The sequence below is a fragment of the Aulonocara sp. 'chitande type north' Nkhata Bay genome, linkage group LG3 (assembly GCF_057382095.1).
Source record: "Aulonocara sp. 'chitande type north' Nkhata Bay isolate Kocher_YH1m ecotype deep benthic linkage group LG3, A_spYH_male_GT1.1, whole genome shotgun sequence".
Lineage (NCBI taxonomy): Eukaryota > Metazoa > Chordata > Actinopteri > Cichliformes > Cichlidae > Aulonocara > Aulonocara sp. 'chitande type north' Nkhata Bay.
The window spans coordinates 1,821,756-1,837,709 of NC_141346.1; the positions used below are offsets into that span (position 1 = coordinate 1,821,756).

Genomic DNA, 15,954 nt, shown 5'->3' on the forward strand with positions numbered 1-15,954 from the left:
CTCACCCCAACTGGTCACAGCAGATGCCCGCCGCTCCCTGAGCCTGGTTCTGCTGGAGGTTTCTTCCTGTTAAAAGGGAGTTTTTCCTTCCCACTGTCGCCAAAGCGCTTGCTCATAGGTGGTCCTATGATTGTTGGGTTTTTCTCTGTATCTATTATTGTGCGATCTACTGTACAATATAAAGCGCCTTCAGGCGATTGTTGTTGTGATTTGGCGCTATATAAATAAAATTGAATTGAAATTAAAAGATTACAAAACAAAAGGCAGAGGTGAAGCTAAACAATAACCTAACCTGGGGAAAATATTTTTTATTAAAAAAAAAAACAAACAAACCATGAAACCTGACATGGATACAAAGATACCTGGAACATGGAAACGTGGCACCAAAGACAACAGATGACCTGACACTGAACAAATGAGGACAGGACTTACAGTGGCTTGCAAAAGTATTCGGCCCCCTTTAACTTTCCCACATTTTGGCACATTACAGCCACAAACATGAATCAATTTTATTGGAATTCCACGTGAAAGACCAATACAAAGTGGTGTACACGTGAGAAGTGGAACAAAAATCATACATGATTCCAAACATTTTTTACAAATAAATAACTGAAAAGTGGGGTGTGCGCAATTATTCAGCCCCCTGAGTCAATACTTTGTAGAACCACCTTTTGCTGCAATTGGATTCCATTAAAATTGATTTGTGTCACGGCTGGGAAGGCGAGCCGTGTGGTGTGGAGGAAGGAGGACCCAAGATGCAAGCAGTGGATGAAAATGGTAGTGAAGTTTATTTACAAGGTGTAGTGGCAAACAAGCAGTGGGGCATGACAAATAACTGAAGACACCTAAACTGGGAAGAACTAAAATAACAGACCTGGGTGCATACGACAAAGGGATGCGCGGCAGCCGCCGAGCAGGACACCGAGTAACAGGCAGGAGAACACACAGGGCTTAAATACACACACCAGTAATCAGGGGATGAGAGACAGGAGGGCAACACGGCTGGGAGGAATCAGAGCTGACGGGACAGGGGAAACGTAAACTGAACACACTCACATCAGACAGAGACCTTCACAATAAAACAGGAAACTCAGACACGGGGAACCAAACAAGACACAGAACTAAACAGACAGATTCACAAACAGACGGGGTGACAGCATAGACAGAGACACAGACTCAGAGGCAGACCAAATATAACACATAGAACTCAAACAATAATAATCATCATCATCATCATCATAATAATAAACTAAAAGCGCTGGGTCACCGACCCAGGACCATGACAATTTGTGTTTGTGGCAGTAATGTGACAAAATGTGGAAAAGAGGGACGAATACTTTTGCAAGCCACTGCAAGTACACAGAGAGATAATGAGGGGATGAGGAACAGCTGGGACAAGGGGAAACAAAACTAGACTCACTGCATTTAGGACAAAGACTTTCCCAATAAAACAGACATCACAAGGGTAATCTAATAAACAAATGAACTTAGCAAACCTAAAGAACTTATAAATAAACATCGACATCTAAACAAACTAAAACTTAAAACGCTGGGTCAACAGACCCAGGAAAGTGACAGTAAAATCATTTATTATACACATTATACTTATTTTCTTAAATTGCTTATCTATTATCTGTATTTTAACTTGGGGGTCTAGGGGTGCTGCATGTTTATGATAACACACTGACAATATCAGGACAATTTTAGCCTTACTCTATCAGTGAACAGCATGCCCATGCTAACTTAAACTAGACCAGCAAGCTAACCCCATGTGTATTAAGTGTTACTTCAGAATAGGAACCAAACAAATTAACGGAACGAAATTAACTGTAACAGCAGTTTGCAAAACATTGTGACAGTTCTCAAGTGTTCCTACCTCAAATCCAGCACGTGTTGCTGTGTTTTTGTTGTTAAATGGACGAGGAGAGACCGTGGCTGGTGAGAGGATGCAGCATTTCGTCAGTGGAGCATAGAACGACGTCTCTGATTGGTCAAAAAGTGAGTAAAGATGCATCTGATTGTTCGAAAGCGTCAACCAAAGAGCTGCTGGTCACGGCAAGATACAAACTCGCCGGAGCTCTGCGTGAACGGCACATCCGGGACCTTCAGCACTCAGGAGAGATTTATCTTGAGGTATGTATTTACCTTTGATATCCATGCGTCGACGAAAGCTCCGCGAGGTAAAGTTGTATGTTTAACAAGCTAATTAAGGTTAGTTAAACGGAATTAAAACAATACACAACCGATTTGAACAAATTGAAAGTGGTGAATGATGATAAATGCTAAAAAATTACTTAAGATTTATCTTTAACAATAGATATTAGAAGTTAAATTTAACTGTTTTTAAATTCCCACCGGAGTTAAAGGGACCTGCGGCCTTGCATGTGCTCTGCATCTTCAACTGCAGAGACAGTCAGTCTAAGCTCAGTGTAGCTAACTGCAACACACTTTTTTTTTCAACACAAGATATGCTTGGGGGGATTTAAATGATAATATTAATGTTTTCTTATTCAGCACAAATCAATAATATTATAGTTATTTGCTCACGGTCTGGGTCTCTGGCCCAGCGTTTCTGATGTTATTCTAAGGTTTTTGAGTTTCTTATGTTTAATGGCGGGTTAGTTGAGTTTGGCTTAACGTTATTAATATCGTTTTAAGGAGTTTATGTTAGGGCTGTATATTACCACGTTTGTATTTTCATGCCATGTTTCCTGTTTTATTTTGAAAGAGTCTGTTGCGTTCAGTTCATTAATCTCACTTCCCTGTTGTGTCAATAGAATCATTTGTGCAAGCTACTACCCTGCTGTCCCTCTGTCGTGTCTCAACCTCCAACAGGAAAGTAGAAGTCCTCATATGGTAGGACCAGTGATTGTAGTGTGTGTTACACTGTCCTCATATTGTTTTAAGCTGTGAAGGACAGGAGTGTGTTTCAGTTGCCTTCCTCATGTGGTAGGACCAACAACTCTAGTGTGTGTTACACTGTCCTCATATCGTTGGGTAGCAGAACCGTACAGTGTTAAGTTTCTATAGAATCTGGTATAAGGAAGTCAGATCCTTCTGTAATAATATTCACTGATACAAATATGATCTGTAGTTAATTAAATAGTCGGGATTTATACTAGAGAATGTTTCTGACGTTATATTGTTGTCTTTTGTTGCAGACACCAGGTGCCGAGGTCCTGTCTCAACCTCCTTCAGACCAATTGGTGAGTGACACACCCACTTCATTCTTCCAACAGGTTACACATTATTTTTTTGTATTTGGCATCAAGTATATGTGTCAGTTGGGCCTAGTGCATAAATGAAATGCACTTTAATTGTACTAAAACAATCAGTTTTAGTCGAAGTTAACCAAAACCAACATTAGCATTAGGATAAAGTAATTGTCTATACCATTTGTTAGTCCAAACTTTCCCTTAAAGCATCAGCTTGATCTTTATTCTGACAAAATTTGATATTTTTGTCGTTTTACACATGTTTTTGTCAAAATAAGCTCCCGCTGATCAGTTTACATGATTTAATTTCTGGGGAAATAGATGGCTGTACATCAGTGTTGGGTTTAGAGCTTTTATTGACAACAGCAGGAGAAGTTAGAGGTCAGGAATGTGAACTCTACATGTGTTCAGTCGTCATGTCCTCATATTGTTTTAAGCTGTGAAGGACAGGAGTGTGTTTCAGTTGCCTTCCTCATGTGGTAGGACCAACAACTCTAGTGTGTGTTACAATGTCCTCATATCGTTGGGTAGCAGAACCGTACAGTGTTAAGTTTCTATAGAATCTGGTATAAGGAAGTCAGATCCTTCTGTAATAATATTCACTGATACAAATATGATCTGTAGTTAATTAAATAGTCGGGATTTATACTAGAGAATGTTTCTGACGTTATATTGTTGTCTTTTGTTGCAGACACCAAGTGCCGAGGTCCTGCCTCAACCTCCTTCAGACCAATTGGTGAGTGACACACCCACTTCATTCTTCCAACAGGTGAAGATGGATGTTGCAGACAGGACATATCCTAACTTTTGCAGCCGTTACGATAATAACGCGCTGTTTGCACGATGAGCACAGCTTCCAAGCTCCCCTAAATTGACCGTGCGCTTCGTGTTGTGTGTGCGTGAGTCTGTGCATTTAGTGGCGTCTGTGCAGAAATGACTAGTAAGACAAGGCTGCAAACTATTCTCACAGACTTCAAGTGTGCACTTGAATCCAAAACGATCTCTCTCTCTCCCTCCGGCTCTGTTGAGATGCCACTGGGAGAGTAACGACTGCCCCTCCCCCCCTCTGCTCAGCAAACAGGTGGCTGTTTTTGCACCCCTCCCCCTCTGCTCTGCAAACACGTGGCTGCTTTTGCACCCCTCCCCCCTCTGCTCAACAAACACGTGGCTGCTTTTGCACCCCTCCCCTCTCTGCTGAGGGCAAAAACAAGGCTCATGTGCAAAGTGAAGCAAAATAACATTGACAGAGGTTCAGAGAAAGGAGGAAAAAAACGGAGCAGGCTCCCGTTGTTCACTTCAAGGAGGCGGCTCTACGGGCCGTTTTGTTTGTGACCGACACACACAGTATATATATATATATTCTCAATCACATTCACACCACTCTCTTATATCAGTTCCACTACATCAAGACTATTTTATGGTGGTCAGCTGTTTTATTGTCATGTATTTTGCATAGTAAGATAACCATGTCCTCCATTCAAAAGCACTGAAAATGTCTATGGTGGTGCTGTACCTAATATTGTGCTCATTTGATCCAAAACCTATTTTTCCTTTATTTTGAAGGCTGAGGCTTAGATCCATTAGGTATTCACGAGAAAGGCATTATCGCATGTCAGGATTACAGTATATCGAAAATATGTGATTATAATGGGAGTCAATGGGGCCCAAACGGATACAAGGGTAAAAGGAGGTAGTACATATGTGAATCTTCTTTACTATACACCACACCATAGAGGGGATCATTGAATTTCAAAAATAATCCTAAAACACACATCCTGGCCAAGTTTCATGCAACTAGTCTTTAAAATGACTGATATATTGAGAATCAAAAATCCAAAGTTACCCAAGCGGGTCCCTTTTTTCGCTAGGGTAAAACGAGGGTTAAATAGTCGGGATTTATACTAGAGAATGTTTCTGACGTTATATTGTTGTCTTTTGTTGCAGACACCAGGTGCCGAGGTCCTGCCTCAACCTCCTTCAGACCAGTTGGTGAGTGACACACCCACTTCATTCTTCCAACAGGTTACACATTATTTTTTTGTATTTGGCATCAAGTATATGTGTCAGTTGGGCCTAGTGCATAAATGAAATGCACTTTAATTGTACTAAAACAATCAGTTTTAGTCGAAGTTAACCAAAACCAACATTAGCATTAGGATAAAGTAATTGTCTATACCATTTGTTAGTCCAAACTTTCCCTTAAAGCATCAGCTTGATCTTTATTCTGACAAAATTTGATATTTTTGTCGTTTTACACATGTTTTTGTCAAAATAAGCTCCCGCTGATCAGTTTACATGATTTAATTTCTGGGGAAATAGATGGCTGTACATCAGTGTTGGGTTTAGAGCTTTTATTGACAACAGCAGGAGAAGTTAGAGGTCAGGAATGTGAACTCTACATGTGTTCAGTCGTCATGTCCTCATATTGTTTTAAGCTGTGAAGGACAGGAGTGTGTTTCAGTTGCCTTCCTCATGTGGTAGGACCAACAACTCTAGTGTGTGTTACAATGTCCTCATATCGTTGGGTAGCAGAACCGTACAGTGTTAAGTTTCTATAGAATCTGGTATAAGGAAGTCAGATCCTTCTGTAATAATATTCACTGATACAAATATGATCTGTAGTTAATTAAATAGTCGGGATTTATACTAGAGAATGTTTCTGACGTTATATTGTTGTCTTTTGTTGCAGACACCAAGTGCCGAGGTCCTGCCTCAACCTCCTTCAGACCAATTGGTGAGTGACACACCCACTTCATTCTTCCAACAGGTGAAGATGGATGTTGCAGACAGGACATATCCTAACTTTTGCAGCCGTTACGATAATAACGCGCTGTTTGCACGATGAGCACAGCTTCCAAGCTCCCCTAAATTGACCGTGCGCTTCGTGTTGTGTGTGCGTGAGTCTGTGCATTTAGTGGCGTCTGTGCAGAAATGACTAGTAAGACAAGGCTGCAAACTATTCTCACAGACTTCAAGTGTGCACTTGAATCCAAAACGATCTCTCTCTCTCCCTCCGGCTCTGTTGAGATGCCACTGGGAGAGTAACGACTGCCCCTCCCCCCCTCTGCTCAGCAAACAGGTGGCTGTTTTTGCACCCCTCCCCCTCTGCTCTGCAAACACGTGGCTGCTTTTGCACCCCTCCCCCCTCTGCTCAACAAACACGTGGCTGCTTTTGCACCCCTCCCCTCTCTGCTGAGGGCAAAAACAAGGCTCATGTGCAAAGTGAAGCAAAATAACATTGACAGAGGTTCAGAGAAAGGAGGAAAAAAACGGAGCAGGCTCCCGTTGTTCACTTCAAGGAGGCGGCTCTACGGGCCGTTTTGTTTGTGACCGACACACACAGTATATATATATATATATATATATTCTCAATCACATTCACACCACTCTCTTATATCAGTTCCACTACATCAAGACTATTTTATGGTGGTCAGCTGTTTTATTGTCATGTATTTTGCATAGTAAGATAACCATGTCCTCCATTCAAAAGCACTGAAAATGTCTATGGTGGTGCTGTACCTAATATTGTGCTCATTTGATCCAAAACCTATTTTTCCTTTATTTTGAAGGCTGAGGCTTAGATCCATTAGGTATTCACGAGAAAGGCATTATCGCATGTCAGGATTACAGTATATCGAAAATATGTGATTATAATGGGAGTCAATGGGGCCCAAACGGATACAAGGGTAAAAGGAGGTAGTACATATGTGAATCTTCTTTACTATACACCACACCATAGAGGGGATCATTGAATTTCAAAAATAATCCTAAAACACACATCCTGGCCAAGTTTCATGCAACTAGTCTTTAAAATGACTGATATATTGAGAATCAAAAATCCAAAGTTACCCAAGCGGGTCCCTTTTTTCGCTAGGGTAAAACGAGGGTTAAATAGTCGGGATTTATACTAGAGAATGTTTCTGACGTTATATTGTTGTCTTTTGTTGCAGACACCAGGTGCCGAGGTCCTGCCTCAACCTCCTTCAGACCAGTTGGTGAGTGACACACCCACTTCATTCTTCCAACAGGTTACACATTATTTTTTTGTATTTGGCATCAAGTATATGTGTCAGTTGGGCCTAGTGCATAAATGAAATGCACTTTAATTGTACTAAAACAATCAGTTTTAGTCGAAGTTAACCAAAACCAACATTAGCATTAGGATAAAGTAATTGTCTATACCATTTGTTAGTCCAAACTTTCCCTTAAAGCATCAGCTTGATCTTTATTCTGACAAAATTTGATATTTTTGTCGTTTTACACATGTTTTTGTCAAAATAAGCTCCCGCTGATCAGTTTACATGATTTAATTTCTGGGGAAATAGATGGCTGTACATCAGTGTTGGGTTTAGAGCTTTTATTGACAACAGCAGGAGAAGTTAGAAGTCAGGAATGTGAACTCTACATGTGTTCAGTCGTCATGTCCTCATATTGTTTTAAGCTGTGAAGGACAGGAGTGTGTTTAAGTAGAAGTCCTCATATGGTAGGACCAGTGATTGTAGTGTGTGTGTTACACTGTCCTCATATTGTTTTAAGCTGTGAAGGACAGGAGTGTGTTTAAGTAGAAGTCCTCATATGGTAGGACCAGTGATTGTAGTGTGTGTGTTACACTGTCCTCATATTGTTTTAAGCTGTGAAGGACAGGAGTGTGTTTCAGTTGCCTTCCTCATGTGGTAGGACCAACAACTCTAGTGTGTGTTACACTGTCCTCATATCGTTGGGTAGCAGAACCGTACAGTGTTAAGTTTCTATAGAATCTGGTATAAGGAAGTCAGATCCTTCTGTAATAATATTCACTGATACAAATATGATCTGTAGTTAATTAAATAGTCGGGATTTATACTAGAGAATGTTTCTGACGTTATATTGTTGTCTTTTGTTGCAGACACCAGGTGCCGAGGTCCTGCCTCAACCTCCTTCAGACCAATTGGTGAGTGACACACCCACTTCATTCTTCCAACAGGTTACACATTATTTTTTTGTATTTGGCATCAAGTATATGTGTCAGTTGGGCCTAGTGCATAAATGAAATGCACTTTAATTGTACTAAAACAATCAGTTTTAGTCGAAGTTAACCAAAACCAACATTAGCATTAGGATAAAGTAATTGTCTATACCATTTGTTAGTCCAAACTTTCCCTTAAAGCATCAGCTTGATCTTTATTCTGACAAAATTTGATATTTTTGTCGTTTTACACATGTTTTTGTCAAAATAAGCTCCCGCTGATCAGTTTACATGATTTAATTTCTGGGGAAATAGATGGCTGTACATCAGTGTTGGGTTTAGAGCTTTTATTGACAACAGCAGGAGAAGTTAGAGGTCAGGAATGTGAACTCTACATGTGTTCAGTCGTCATGTCCTCATATTGTTTTAAGCATTGAAGGACAGGAGTGTGTTTAAGTAGAAGTCCTCATATGGTAGGACCAGTGATTGTAGTGTGTGTATTACACTGTCCTCATATTGTTTTAAGCTGTGAAGGACAGGAGTGTGTTTCAGTTGCCTTCCTCATGTGGTAGGACCAACAACTCTAGTGTGTGTTACACTGTCCTCATATCGTTGGGTAGCAGAACCGTACAGTGTTAAGGTTCTATAGAATCTGGTATAAGGAAGTCAGATCCTTCTGTAATAATATTCACTGATACAAATATGATCTGTAGTTAATTAAATAGTCGGGATTTATACTAGAGAATGTTTCTGACGTTATATTGTTGTCTTTTGTTGCAGACACCAGGTGCCGAGGTCCTGCCTCAACCTCCTTCAGACCAATTGGTGAGTGACACACCCACTTCATTCTTCCAACAGGTTACACATTATTTTTTTGTATTTGGCATCAAGTATATGTGTCAGTTGGGCCTAGTGCATAAATGAAATGCACTTTAATTGTACTAAAACAATCAGTTTTAGTCGAAGTTAACCAAAACCAACATTAGCATTAGGATAAAGTAATTGTCTATACCATTTGTTAGTCCAAACTTTCCCTTAAAGCATCAGCTTGATCTTTATTCTGACAAAATTTGATATTTTTGTCGTTTTACACATGTTTTTGTCAAAATAAGCTCCCGCTGATCAGTTTACATGATTTAATTTCTGGGGAAATAGATGGCTGTACATCAGTGTTGGGTTTAGAGCTTTTATTGACAACAGCAGGAGAAGTTAGAAGTCAGGAATGTGAACTCTACATGTGTTCAGTCGTCATGTCCTCATATTGTTTTAAGCTGTGAAGGACAGGAGTGTGTTTAAGTAGAAGTCCTCATATGGTAGGACCAGTGATTGTAGTGTGTGTGTTACACTGTCCTCATATTGTTTTAAGCTGTGAAGGACAGGAGTGTGTTTCAGTTGCCTTCCTCATGTGGTAGGACCAACAACTCTAGTGTGTGTTACACTGTCCTCATATCGTTGGGTAGCAGAACCGTACAGTGTTAAGTTTCTATAGAATCTGGTATAAGGAAGTCAGATCCTTCTGTAATAATATTCACTGATACAAATATGATCTGTAGTTAATTAAATAGTCGGGATTTATACTAGAGAATGTTTCTGACGTTATATTGTTGTCTTTTGTTGCAGACACCAAGTGCCGAGGTCCTGCCTCAACCTCCTTCAGACCAATTGGTGAGTGACACACCCACTTCATTCTTCCAACAGGTTACACATTATTTTTTTGTATTTGGCATCAAGTATATGTGTCAGTTGGGCCTAGTGCATAAATGAAATGCACTTTAATTGTACTAAAACAATCAGTTTTAGTCGAAGTTAACCAAAACCAACATTAGCATTAGGATAAAGTAATTGTCTATACCATTTGTTAGTCCAAACTTTCCCTTAAAGCATCAGCTTGATCTTTATTCTGACAAAATTTGATATTTTTGTCGTTTTACACATGTTTTTGTCAAAATAAGCTCCCGCTGATCAGTTTACATGATTTAATTTCTGGGGAAATAGATGGCTGTACATCAGTGTTGGGTTTAGAGCTTTTATTGACAACAGCAGGAGAAGTTAGAGGTCAGGAATGTGAACTCTACATGTGTTCAGTCGTCATGTCCTCATATTGTTTTAAGCATTGAAGGACAGGAGTGTGTTTAAGTAGAAGTCCTCATATGGTAGGACCAGTGATTGTAGTGTGTGTATTACACTGTCCTCATATTGTTTTAAGCTGTGAAGGACAGGAGTGTGTTTCAGTTGCCTTCCTCATGTGGTAGGACCAACAACTCTAGTGTGTGTTACACTGTCCTCATATCGTTGGGTAGCAGAACCGTACAGTGTTAAGGTTCTATAGAATCTGGTATAAGGAAGTCAGATCCTTCTGTAATAATATTCACTGATACAAATATGATCTGTAGTTAATTAAATAGTCGGGATTTATACTAGAGAATGTTTCTGACGTTATATTGTTGTCTTTTGTTGCAGACACCAGGTGCCGAGGTCCTGCCTCAACCTCCTTCAGACCAATTGGTGAGTGACACACCCACTTCATTCTTCCAACAGGTTACACATTATTTTTTTGTATTTGGCATCAAGTATATGTGTCAGTTGGGCCTAGTGCATAAATGAAATGCACTTTAATTGTACTAAAACAATCAGTTTTAGTCGAAGTTAACCAAAACCAACATTAGCATTAGGATAAAGTAATTGTCTATACCATTTGTTAGTCCAAACTTTCCCTTAAAGCATCAGCTTGATCTTTATTCTGACAAAATTTGATATTTTTGTCGTTTTACACATGTTTTTGTCAAAATAAGCTCCCGCTGATCAGTTTACATGATTTAATTTCTGGGGAAATAGATGGCTGTACATCAGTGTTGGGTTTAGAGCTTTTATTGACAACAGCAGGAGAAGTTAGAAGTCAGGAATGTGAACTCTACATGTGTTCAGTCGTCATGTCCTCATATTGTTTTAAGCTGTGAAGGACAGGAGTGTGTTTAAGTAGAAGTCCTCATATGGTAGGACCAGTGATTGTAGTGTGTGTGTTACACTGTCCTCATATTGTTTTAAGCTGTGAAGGACAGGAGTGTGTTTCAGTTGCCTTCCTCATGTGGTAGGACCAACAACTCTAGTGTGTGTTACACTGTCCTCATATCGTTGGGTAGCAGAACCGTACAGTGTTAAGTTTCTATAGAATCTGGTATAAGGAAGTCAGATCCTTCTGTAATAATATTCACTGATACAAATATGATCTGTAGTTAATTAAATAGTCGGGATTTATACTAGAGAATGTTTCTGACGTTATATTGTTGTCTTTTGTTGCAGACACCAGGTGCCGAGGTCCTGCCTCAACCTCCTTCAGACCAATTGGTGAGTGACACACCCACTTCATTCTTCCAACAGGTTACACATTATTTTTTTGTATTTGGCATCAAGTATATGTGTCAGTTGGGCCTAGTGCATAAATGAAATGCACTTTAATTGTACTAAAACAATCAGTTTTAGTCGAAGTTAACCAAAACCAACATTAGCATTAGGATAAAGTAATTGTCTATACCATTTGTTAGTCCAAACTTTCCCTTAAAGCATCAGCTTGATCTTTATTCTGACAAAATTTGATATTTTTGTCGTTTTACACATGTTTTTGTCAAAATAAGCTCCCGCTGATCAGTTTACATGATTTAATTTCTGGGGAAATAGATGGCTGTACATCAGTGTTGGGTTTAGAGCTTTTATTGACAACAGCAGGAGAAGTTAGAGGTCAGGAATGTGAACTCTACATGTGTTCAGTCGTCATGTCCTCATATTGTTTTAAGCTGTGAAGGACAGGAGTGTGTTTAAGTAGAAGTCCTCATATGGTAGGACCAGTGATTGTAGTGTGTGTGTTACACTGTCCTCATATCGTTGGGTAGCAGAACCATACAGTGTTAAGTTTCTATAGAATCTGGTATAAGGAAGTCAGATCCTTCTGTAATAATATTCACTGATACAAATATGATCTGTAGTTAATTAAATAGTCGGGATTTATACTAGAGAATGTTTCTGACGTTATATTGTTGTCTTTTGTTGCAGACACCAAGTGCCGAGGTCCTGCCTCAACCTCCTTCAGACCAATTGGTGAGTGACACACCCACTTCATTCTTCCAACAGGTTACACATTATTTTTTTGTATTTGGCATCAAGTATATGTGTCAGTTGGGCCTAGTGCATAAATGAAATGCACTTTAATTGTACTAAAACAATCAGTTTTAGTCGAAGTTAACCAAAACCAACATTAGCATTAGGATAAAGTAATTGTCTATACCATTTGTTAGTCCAAACTTTCCCTTAAAGCATCAGCTTGATCTTTATTCTGACAAAATTTGATATTTTTGTCGTTTTACACATGTTTTTGTCAAAATAAGCTCCCGCTGATCAGTTTACATGATTTAATTTCTGGGGAAATAGATGGCTGTACATCAGTGTTGGGTTTAGAGCTTTTATTGACAACAGCAGGAGAAGTTAGAAGTCAGGAATGTGAACTCTACATGTGTTCAGTCGTCATGTCCTCATATTGTTTTAAGCTGTGAAGGACAGGAGTGTGTTTAAGTAGAAGTCCTCATATGGTAGGACCAGTGATTGTAGTGTGTGTGTGTTACACTGTCCTCATATTGTTTTAAGCTGTGAAGGACAGGAGTGTGTTTCAGTTGCCTTCCTCATGTGGTAGGACCAACAACTCTAGTGTGTGTTACAATGTCCTCATATCGTTGGGTAGCAGAACCGTACAGTGTTAAGTTTCTATAGAATCTGGTATAAGGAAGTCAGATCCTTCTGTAATAATATTCACTGATACAAATATGATCTGTAGTTAATTAAATAGTCGGGATTTATACTAGAGAATGTTTCTGACGTTATATTGTTGTCTTTTGTTGCAGACACCAAGTGCCGAGGTCCTGTCTCAACCTCCTTCAGACCAATTGGTGAGTGACACACCCACTTCATTCTTCCAACAGGTTACACATTATTTTTTTGTATTTGGCATCAAGTATATGTGTCAGTTGGGCCTAGTGCATAAATGAAATGCACTTTAATTGTACTAAAACAATCAGTTTTAGTCGAAGTTAACCAAAACCAACATTAGCATTAGGATAAAGTAATTGTCTATACCATTTGTTAGTCCAAACTTTCCCTTAAAGCATCAGCTTGATCTTTATTCTGACAAAATTTGATATTTTTGTCGTTTTACACATGTTTTTGTCAAAATAAGCTCCTGCTGATCAGTTTACATGATTTAATTTCTGGGGAAATAGATGGCTGTACATCAGTGTTGGGTTTAGAGCTTTTATTGACAACAGCAGGAGAAGTTAGAGGTCAGGAATGTGAACTCTACATGTGTTCAGTCGTCATGTCCTCATATTGTTTTAAGCTGTGAAGGACAGGAGTGTGTTTAAGTAGAAGTCCTCATATGGTAGGACCAGTGATTGTAGTGTGTGTGTTACACTGTCCTCATATTGTTTTAAGCTGTGAAGGACAGGAGTGTGTTTCAGTTGCCTTCCTCATGTGGTAGGACCAACAACTCTAGTGTGTGTTACACTGTCCTCATATCGTTGGGTAGCAGAACCGTACAGTGTTAAGTTTCTATAGAATCTGGTATAAGGAAGTCAGATCCTTCTGTAATAATATTCACTGATACAAATATGATCTGTAGTTAATTAAATAGTCGGGATTTATACTAGAGAATGTTTCTGACGTTATATTGTTGTCTTTTGTTGCAGACACCAAGTGCCGAGGTCCTGTCTCAACCTCCTTCAGACCAATTGGTGAGTGACACACCCACTTCATTCTTCCAACAGGTTACACATTATTTTTTTGTATTTGGCATCAAGTATATGTGTCAGTTGGGCCTAGTGCATAAATTAAGTGCCCTTTGATTATATTAAAATAATCAGTTTGATTGAAAGTTTCCCATATTCAACATTAGCATTACTTGTTTGTGAACATCTTAGGAGAAAGAAATTGGCATATCATTTGTTAGTCCTAACTTTCCCTTTAAAGCATCAGCTTGATCTTTATTCCTACTAAATTTGATATTTCTGTGTTACATTGTCCTCAGATTGTTTTAAGCTGTGAAGGACATGAATTTGTTTTTTTGTTTTTAGCCTTTCTCAATTGGTAGAACCAACAACTCTAGTTTGTGTTACATTGAAACTGAACAGCAGGGATGTTTGTCATGAAGATAATAACACTCTATCCGATTTCAAACAATCACACTGTGATGAGTATTATTAGTAGATTATGTTCACATGTAAAATATTCATATCAAATGGTAAATATCCTATATTTATATAGCGCTTTACTAGTCCCTAAGGACCCCAAAGCGCTTTACACATCCAGTCATCCACCCATTCACACAGACATTCACACACTGGTGATGGCAGCTACATTGTAGCCACAGCCACCCTGGGGCGCACTGACAGAGGCGAGGCTGCCGGACACTGGCGCCACCGGGCCCTCTGACCACCACCAGTAGGCAACAGGTGAAGTGTCTTTCCCAAGGACACAACGACCGAGACTGTCGGAGCTGGGGCTCGAACCGGCAACCTTCTGATTACAACTCTTGAGCCACGATCGCCCCTTAGCCCCTTAATGTAGAATTACACACTGCCCAACGCTGACTTTGCCTACAATGCAGAGAAAAAAGCAAACAGACCTATTGCATGCATTGATTCTCATATTTCACTGTTACTTTTCAAAGGCTCAAGGACCAAGTATTCCGGGGGTTCCAAGCCACACGCTTTACTCAGCTGCCCTGGACAACATGAAGGGCACCTCTGCCTCAATCACCCTGGACAACAAAAACATTAGCAACACTTCACCAAGAAGGGGTAAAGGCACCCAAATACAAAATGTTTTAGGTTAATATACTTGTGATCAAAGAACAAGTTTGTTTTCAGACATGACACTATTCAGAGCTTTTATCATAAATCATTTCATCTTATTTGATTCCCAGCAGAACACAGCACTTCAAATGGTTCATTCCAAGCATCCTTAAAGGAGCAATAAGCAATATCTTTTCACTGCTAGGTGTGCTGTTTTGCACTGCCTGTGAACCAAACCAAAGTCTATGGCTGGAGATCAACACAGAGAGAGGGATTGTGACTTCATGCTGTACTCCAGATGTAATTACACCTCTAGTTCTTCACATAGTCATTTTTAATTCCTTCAACCTAAGTATGATGAATTGTGCTTATTGCTCCTTTAAAGTGCTCCAGTAGAAAGCAAGGTTTAAGAACATTTTGTATTCACATTATAAACTAGAATATTTTCTATCTTTTCTTGCATTCACATTAAGATATTTTCTTTTGTTTCCATTTATGACAGCTGGGACGGTGAGAAGCAAGTGGACAAATGATGAAGTGAAGGTTGCTGAGCGGCATGTTTCACTTCATAAAAAGCTGCAAAGTACCAGGTAAAAAGGAATGTGACTGCTGCCTCCAAGCAGAGCCGGCAGCTCTGAAAGGCAGAGACTGGGTTGTCATAAGGTACTACAGCCACAACAGGATCATAGCATTAAAAGAAAGATGCAAGAAAAAAAGAAACAAGCAAGAGAGATACTTTGTTACTTCCACAGTTATGTCAGTATTGCAGTTTTCTGTATTGCATTGTTCTTACTCATAAATCTGTGGTTTATGCTGGGTGCTTTTTGCAATTAAATGATAAAAAAGGCAGATAATGTTCCACGTTTTTATTCACATGAACATTCACTACAAAATGAATTAATGCATTACAATATCAAGACTTAAAAAGTAGACTGACCACATTTGACCCATGTCTTTTTTT

The 15,954-nt window shown here is 39.4% G+C and overlaps 2 protein-coding genes across 4 annotated transcripts in view; one reads left to right on the forward strand and one right to left on the reverse strand.

Annotated features, from left to right (window-relative positions):
* Nucleotides 1-15,954, reverse strand: part of LOC147333447 (E3 ubiquitin-protein ligase TRIM21-like) — a 525,380-nt gene that overhangs the window by 207,004 nt on the left and 302,422 nt on the right. The window lies entirely within an intron of this gene.
* The window catches only part of LOC147333454 (uncharacterized), a 15,630-nt gene continuing 466 nt past the window's right edge, over nucleotides 791-15,954 (forward strand). Inside the window, exons 1-15 of one of the 3 annotated variants that reach the window (XM_086267613.1) lie at nucleotides 791-2,133; nucleotides 2,778-2,856; nucleotides 3,162-3,206; nucleotides 5,160-5,204; nucleotides 5,905-5,949; nucleotides 7,166-7,210; nucleotides 8,101-8,145; nucleotides 8,530-8,535; nucleotides 8,941-8,985; nucleotides 10,621-10,665; nucleotides 11,461-11,505; nucleotides 13,050-13,094; nucleotides 14,870-14,999; nucleotides 15,199-15,293; nucleotides 15,496-15,954. The exon at nucleotides 15,496-15,954 is cut by the window's right edge and continues 466 nt beyond it. In XM_086267613.1, coding sequence (XP_086123739.1) covers nucleotides 2,009-2,133; nucleotides 2,778-2,856; nucleotides 3,162-3,206; nucleotides 5,160-5,204; nucleotides 5,905-5,949; nucleotides 7,166-7,210; nucleotides 8,101-8,145; nucleotides 8,530-8,535; nucleotides 8,941-8,985; nucleotides 10,621-10,665; nucleotides 11,461-11,505; nucleotides 13,050-13,094; nucleotides 14,870-14,999; nucleotides 15,199-15,293; nucleotides 15,496-15,507 — 852 coding nt within the window. In that variant the 5' untranslated portion in view covers nucleotides 791-2,008 and the 3' untranslated portion in view covers nucleotides 15,508-15,954. Of the gene's footprint in view, nucleotides 2,212-2,777; nucleotides 3,065-3,161; nucleotides 3,207-5,159; nucleotides 5,205-5,904; nucleotides 5,950-7,165; nucleotides 7,211-8,100; nucleotides 8,146-8,529; nucleotides 8,536-8,940; nucleotides 8,986-10,620; nucleotides 10,666-11,460; nucleotides 11,506-13,049; nucleotides 13,095-13,888; nucleotides 13,935-14,869; nucleotides 15,000-15,198; nucleotides 15,294-15,495 lie in introns of those variants that run through there. The other 2 variants (XR_015125485.1, XR_015125495.1) reach the window with 2 other exon arrangements.